The sequence below is a fragment of the Egretta garzetta genome, unplaced genomic scaffold, assembly GCF_000687185.1.
Source record: "Egretta garzetta isolate BGI_Z169 unplaced genomic scaffold, ASM68718v1 scaffold58, whole genome shotgun sequence".
Lineage (NCBI taxonomy): Eukaryota > Metazoa > Chordata > Aves > Pelecaniformes > Ardeidae > Egretta > Egretta garzetta.
In genome coordinates this window covers 861,442-868,386 of record NW_009260613.1, presented here as the reverse complement: position 1 = coordinate 868,386, position 6,945 = coordinate 861,442, and the positions used below count along the sequence as shown (strand labels likewise).

Genomic DNA, 6,945 nt, shown 5'->3' with positions numbered 1-6,945 from the left:
TACTCACACCAGAATAAAAGTGTTCACCGCTGGAGTTATCTGGGAAGAGATCTTACCTATAGATAAGCCTGAAGGTGAGGGGAATGGGGACCACAGCAGAGTGTCAGGTGTCCATGGACTTTTGTACGTGAAACAGCGTGATACAAAGCGTGTGATTTGAAGATCTCATAAATCATCCTGCCTCACTTAACTGGAAAATTAGAGGTCTCGGTGTTCCCCCTGCCCATCGCAGGCTCCCAAGCAATCGCAGCTTGCACAGGCGCCGTTTCCTCACTGGCACACATGGGTATTTGTCAGATGACATTGTCCTGTTGCCTCCAAGGCCGGCGCACTTCTGCCCAGGTGCAGACAGGTGGAAGATGAGCCGTGTTTCCCTGTGGAATTCCCTGACATCACTCATAGCTGAAACAGTGACAGCGTGCGTGCCGGCGGAGCGAGGGCTGCGTGCGTCCGTGTCCACCGTGCCTAGTGCGGTGCGTGCCTTTGACGTGCGGAGCCAAAGACAGAACAGCTGTGCTGTTTAAAAGTGAGCGATTCATTTATGAACCATGTTTTTGAAATTCAAAGAAACTCTACTTGAGGGTATCTGTACCAATTCAGTTCATGGGCCTACGGCTTTGGTTTGTGCTCACGGGGTGGAAATTTGTGTGTACAACCGTGGCAGATGAGTGTACATCAAGTGGAGAGGGCTGTGGACCTCTTTTCCTTCAGTAGGCCCACAGGGCTTGGGAGCAGATGAAAGTATTATTGGGAATATTCAAGGAAAGGAAATAGAGTTACAGTTCTCAGAGCAGTGTTGCATGGACTGTGTGTTTCATAGCAGATGTTTCAGGATATAAACAATTAGGTCTTAATGTATTAATATACATCTCTGGAAAAAAATCCGGCAGTACATTATGGACCAGACCCTTGGCTGAGATAAGCTGACATGGCTCCAGTGGCTTCATTTTCACTTTCGAACAACTTAACTTCTAACATCTCTAATTATACGCATCTCTGGCCAGTGTAAACCTGTGTGAGGTCAGGATGCCTGGATCTCATGTGTGCCATTAACATATCTCCTAGGACCTTTAGACTCCACAGCAGTCAAAAATGGTCTTTTGGATCATATACCAAAATCATGAGAGTGAAGTCCTGCAGCACTGGATAGGTACAAGGGCAGATTTCATGACTGCATGACTCTGCTATCTAAAAATACTTTAGATCTGTCTGGCACATTTAGATAGGACCAAATCTGGGGGAAATATGCCCTAGGCATTGCCAACTAGAACTCGGGCCACCTCCCTCCACTCACACCCAGAGTGGAAAGGAGCTCTATGATCAACAGGAGGCAGCAGTGCTGGAGAACTGCTAGGGGCTGTGGTGGTGACAGGGGCATGTCTCACAACACATTTTCCTATAGTTCTGCATAGTTTCATTGACTGAGAAAGCCCAGAGTAGCTTTCTGTACTAAGCAATGCTTACTTGCTTGTTGACTTGCAAGATCCTTCTAGCAAACAGACTACAGATTGTTTCTTTGGTGTCACCTGATAATTTTTTTTGTCTCTGCTTTTTACAGCTCCAAGGCTCCTTGAAGAGAAAGTTGGTGGTAAATCTGTCACCTGTCAACAAGAGACCCAATGGTGTTTCAGAGAGCTCTTTCCTTGACATTAAGAGGATAAGAGTGGGTGATAATATCTCAGTGGGACAAGGTGGACAACATGTTAACAATTGCCAAAGCCAGTCAATGTCAGGAACTATGTCTGTGGGGCAAGGATCACAAAGAAAGGCCAGCAACCTAGCAAACAATACACATGCTAGTGGGAATGGCATGTTTAATATGACTTTGAAAGAGGTAAAGAAAGAACCAGGAGAAACGATGTCCTGCAGCAAACACTTAGATGGCCAGGCGTCCCATGAGAACATGTTCCCTAACAGATATGGGGAAGACTCATGGGAACAAATGATGGATCTGGAGCTTCAGGAACTGTTTAATGAACTGACTAACATATCAGTGCCACCAATGAGTGATCTCGAGCTAGAGAATATGATAAATGCCACAATAAAACAAGATGAGCCATTCAATATTGACCTTGGGCAGCAGAACCAGAGGGGTCCTGTGAGATCTCTGCAGATGGATAAGATGGTGATAAAGAGTGAATATGCACCGGGCATGAATCAGGCTCCTGTGGGCTCCCCACAGATGAGGCCTTCTTCTACAGGTCCTGCCTTTACTATGGCCACTGCTGCCATGTCCACCTCTTCACCCATCCCTTCGGTGCCTCAGAGTCAAACACAGGTATCGCAGGTTTCTTCTGCGTCCAGTCGGCCATTGCCTAACTGGCAGGAGGTGTCTCATGCACAGCAGCTCAAACAGATCGCAGCCAACCGGCAGCAGCATGCCTTGATTCAGCAGCAACAGCAGCAGCAGAACCAGACCGCCAACTGGTCCACCTTGTCTCCATCAGGACCTTCCCCTGGACCCTTTGTGCAAGAGAAAATCCCCAGTCCTTCTTTTCGCCAGCAGCAGTTCAGCCCACAAAGCTCAGCAATGCTTGGGGTACCCATGAATGGAAACCAGTTGAAAGGGGTGAACAACTATGTTTATAAACCAACCACTCCCCAGAGCAACCCCATGGACATAATCATGCAACAGAAGCCTCAGGACCTCAACAGAAACTTTATCAACAGTGCTCAGCCACCACTTGAGCAGCATCATGGCAACACAAAGCCTTTGTTTCACTTTAACTCAGAGCAAACAAACCAGCAGATGCCTTCAGTTTTGGGTTCCCAAAACAAGCCTGCCCTTCTGCACTACACGCAGCAGGCACAGGGTTCAGCCCCTGTGCAACAGCCACAGCAACAGCAGCAACAACAACCACAGCCGCAACCTGCTCAGCCTCTCCCGAACCAGGCTCTTCAGAGGCCACCTAATGTACCCCTAGCAATGCAGCAAAAAATGATGCTTCAGAAAATGCAGCAAAGCCAGCAGATCTCAGGTTTGCAGTATCCAGTCTCTCAGCAGCATAGACAGGTAAGGCAAATTCCTCCTTGTTTGCTACAGAATCATTCTGGTCTCAGTAGTAAAAAGGCTTTTCCAGCCTGGCCTCATTCCTCCAGCAGATACGTACTGGTGGCAGGTAATGACCACCTCAGCACATGCTTCAGCAGAGCTGGTGGTGGCAGGTTTAGCACCTATTCAGGTATATCATGGATATACATTTGTAGGAGTTTCAAGAGAGACATGTTCATAAGATTTGTTTCTTAACGCAGTGGTGTGAATGTGTCACTTATAGATATTACGTAGATACTTGCTGGCACGGTGAGATCATAGGGCAGATGCAAGCTTATTTTCGACCCTAAGTTTTCTAGATTCCAAAAATTTAAGCGCTTCTGATTGGCAAAATTTTAATGAATTCCTGTGTTATCTTAGTTAATTTTTATGCCATCATTTTCCTCAGGGAGGCAGGGTTAGGAAATTCTGGGTTTAGATATCTCTTGACTGACATGACAAAAACACTGCACATTTGTTATCTGTTTGGCAAAGGAAAACTAAGACTTATCTGTGAGCTTTATAAACACCCATCACACTTCTGGGAATATTCTGTGGATAAAATACGTGCTTTGATATGAAGGTGAAGGTTGCCACAGATACATCTAGGATTATACACCACATGGCCAGCTCCTATGGTGTTACTATGAGAGAGTGCTCTGGCATGATTGATTACTATAGCTATGCTATGTGAAGTCACCATGCACCAGGATCCCAAGTTTCAGACCCACCAATCAAAGTTTGAATACGTAACCTCACTCTACCCCAGAAACCGGAAACCAGGTGCGAAACAAGTAAAAAGTGTATTTGATCTTGGGACATTTAAGTCACTCTGGGGAGTTCTGGTGGGGCAAATGTGGTTCAACACATGTGAGGGTATGGAATGGTGATGTAGGTGTGGAGATAATTTGTGGATTTCTTATATGTGAAAAACAGCTATAAGCAAATACCAAAAAGTGAAAGCCTAAGTCTTCCATAAAGTCCCAGAGAAGCAGCATTGTGAATTAATCGTTCAGAACTGGAGTTTCTTGGCCAAACTGGGTGAACGGTCTGATGTTTTAAAAAAAAAATAAAGTAAATACAGGTGTATGCATGGAAACCTTTCTCCTTTTAACTCTTGTAAACTCTGACCAACCAACCATGACTTTCTGCAACAGAGAATCCCTCAGCAAGTGGTACAAGGTGAAATGTAGGCAGCTTTGGGAGGGGAGATGTTGCTTTGTTGGGAGATGCTGGAGAGCAAGCGTTGGCAGGAAGCAAGCACAGCTACAGCTTTGCTGTTTTACGGGAGGTCTATGCTGGCTGTTCCTCTCCTTCTTGGGCCACTGTGTGCTGTATCTTAGGCACATTTCCCCATTCTCTTAATAGACTGGCAGGGAGGTGAATTTTAACAGTTCCTTCGTTCAGCCATGATGAAGCTTCCAGCAATCTGTCAGCACAGCAGAGACAGGCAGGACTTCTGCAAACACTACTATTTTTCTGAAAAAAATATGCAAGGTCACATTCTGGAAAGGAATAAAAACACTGAGAGCAACCCTGCCTGAGGCAATGTTAGCTCCTTGCTCTGTGTCCTCTTGTGCTGCCTTGGGAGGCAAGTGAACAAGATGGTATATGGCAACATGGCCATAGCAGTACTTGAAAGATTTATCATGAGGATAGGATCTTTCTGTAGGATCTCTCACCTGTACAGCCACAAGGTCTTTTGGCTTAGGAAACTTTCCCTAAATGAACTTTGCTGAGTGCCAGACTTCAGATATTACACCAAGGAAGGAGTTTTGCTTGTCAACACAGACTTGTAGCTTTCCAAAGTTTCTTGTTATCTGACCACTTTCTACAGTTTTGTCTGCAGGACATGGCTACCTGACCCACAGCACAGCTGAGAAGCTTAAAAGCTTTGTAGACACAGATTATGGGGCTTTTGCAGCAAAAAATGATGTTGTTTCTATGCTTTAGAGAGATAACTGGATTTTTTTAGAGATCCTTACCAGTTGTTCCACAGTTCTGCTGAAATTCAGAAGGTTGGGTAGGTCTCTCTCAGTAGAGTCTCCTGAGCCGCTGGAACCATACTTAGAAATACAGGTGGTCCACAAATAGTAGGATTTTGGATTGGTTTGACCATAACTGTTCAACTGGAAATATTTATGCGTTCTGTGAACTCCTTTAGGGCCTGCCAGTGCAGCTGCAAGAGCCCACCAACCCTTTGGTCAGGCCTGCTTGTCCCCATAGGTCCAGTCTGAATATTAAATCAGAGTGGGAGGAGACACCCCTAACATTATGTTCCAATAAAGACAACAAAGGTCAAAGCAACCTCATGGGTCAGCCCTCGCTGGTTTTAGCAATGGGGACATCACCTCATTCAAGCTGCATGGCCTTCTTTCCTGAAGGATCATCTCCTACCTCTGAGGATTCCAACACATCATTAACAGTAATGCATGATTAACTACAAGCATTTGCTAATTAACTTAATGATTAATATTTATTTTATTCATGCCCCATTTCTTCATGAGGAATCAAGGTTTGATTCTGCTTGGTATCGTTCAACTCCTCCTCAGATCATTATAATTGTAGACTATAAGGACCACCTCAGTACTGGCTGGAGTGCTTTGTAGCTGGAAATGTGAGTGCACATTCATAAAGGGCTGCTGTGACATTGCCATCAGATAACACCATCTGGAACACTATAAATTCACATTTTTAGCTGAACTAGCTCACCCTCTGGATTTTTATTCCCAAAGTTTTAAGATCCCCAAAAAGCATTTGAACTTGACTTTATCAGCCCAAGCTTGCTAACTTGAAATGTAAGGCTTATAATTTCTTTGCTTGTCACATTCACTTTGTGTCAAATTGGAGCAAACTTGTAGTGGGAATTGCTAATTAGATGTCTTTCGCCTCTAGGGAAAAGTTATAAAAATGATGGAAAACATCTTGGTTTCCTGGAAGGTTGATCTGAATGAAGGTTTTGTTTCCTTCTCCATTTTATTCTCCATTGTTGTGGGAAAGATTCACCTTTCCATTGTCTATCAGGATGCAACATATGCACAGTCATGAAAAAATTCTTAGAAATTCAACACTCTCTTTGTTTAGGGAATAATTAGAAGCTCCAAATTCTGCAGAGGTTTAATCAGGTTTGCAGTACTTATACAGCACCAGGGCTGATGAGGGGAAAATCTGTAACTGTGCTTGGGTAGAAGTTTGAAGTCTAACTTTCCCCTTGTGAAGAAATGTAGTCCAGTCAGTGAAAGATGCTTCTGAAGCGAGACTTAAGGTTTTTGAACAAAAAACTTGACGTTTTTCAACTAGTCTGAGAAATTCCACACATATTTTCAAAGTTTTTGATCAGCCATAAAACTTGTTCAATATGATCCATTAGTCTTCTGTGAAGAAGTCAAAAAGCAATTAAAAAAAAAGAAAAAGCCTGTAACTACTAAATAAAATATTATCCATCCGCTTCTGGTTTTGACCCAAAGCCAAATTAAACTCAAAGGTTTCAAGATGACTTTTTCTCCAAATTTTTTTATTCCGCTTCATTCACTCAAGGAAGGGGAGAAAAGAAGGCTGAGCTCATGAGAACGGGAGCCCTAATGGAGCAAGGCCACTCTGTCTGTTGCATGTGGGCATGTGCCGTGCTTAGTCTCAGCTTTGGGGGCAAGGATAACACAAGGGATCATGAGAGCTTCAGCCCCCACTTTACAGAACCAACCAGTGGTCCTTATTTTTAAGGCTCTGGAGGCATTGGTGTTGTCTATGTAGTTACAATCATAGAATCATAGAATGTTTAGGGTTGGAAGGGACCACTAGTGGTCATCCAGTCCAACCCCCCTGCAGTGAGCAGGGACACTGCTAACTAGATCAGGTTGCTCAGAGCCCCATCCAACCTGGCCTTGAATGTTCCCAGGGATGGGGCCTCCACTACC

At 44.4% G+C, this 6,945-nt stretch overlaps 1 protein-coding gene across 1 annotated transcript in view; it reads left to right on the top strand.

Annotated features, from left to right (window-relative positions):
* The first annotated feature begins 359 nt into the window (after window positions 1-359).
* The window catches only part of MAML2 (mastermind like transcriptional coactivator 2), an 81,011-nt gene continuing 74,425 nt past the window's right edge, over window positions 360-6,945 (top strand). Inside the window, exons 1-2 of the mRNA XM_009644933.2 lie at window positions 360-473; window positions 1,559-3,013. Of these exons, the coding sequence (XP_009643228.1) occupies window positions 360-473; window positions 1,559-3,013 (1,569 nt within the window). The remainder of the gene's footprint in view (window positions 474-1,558; window positions 3,014-6,945) is intronic.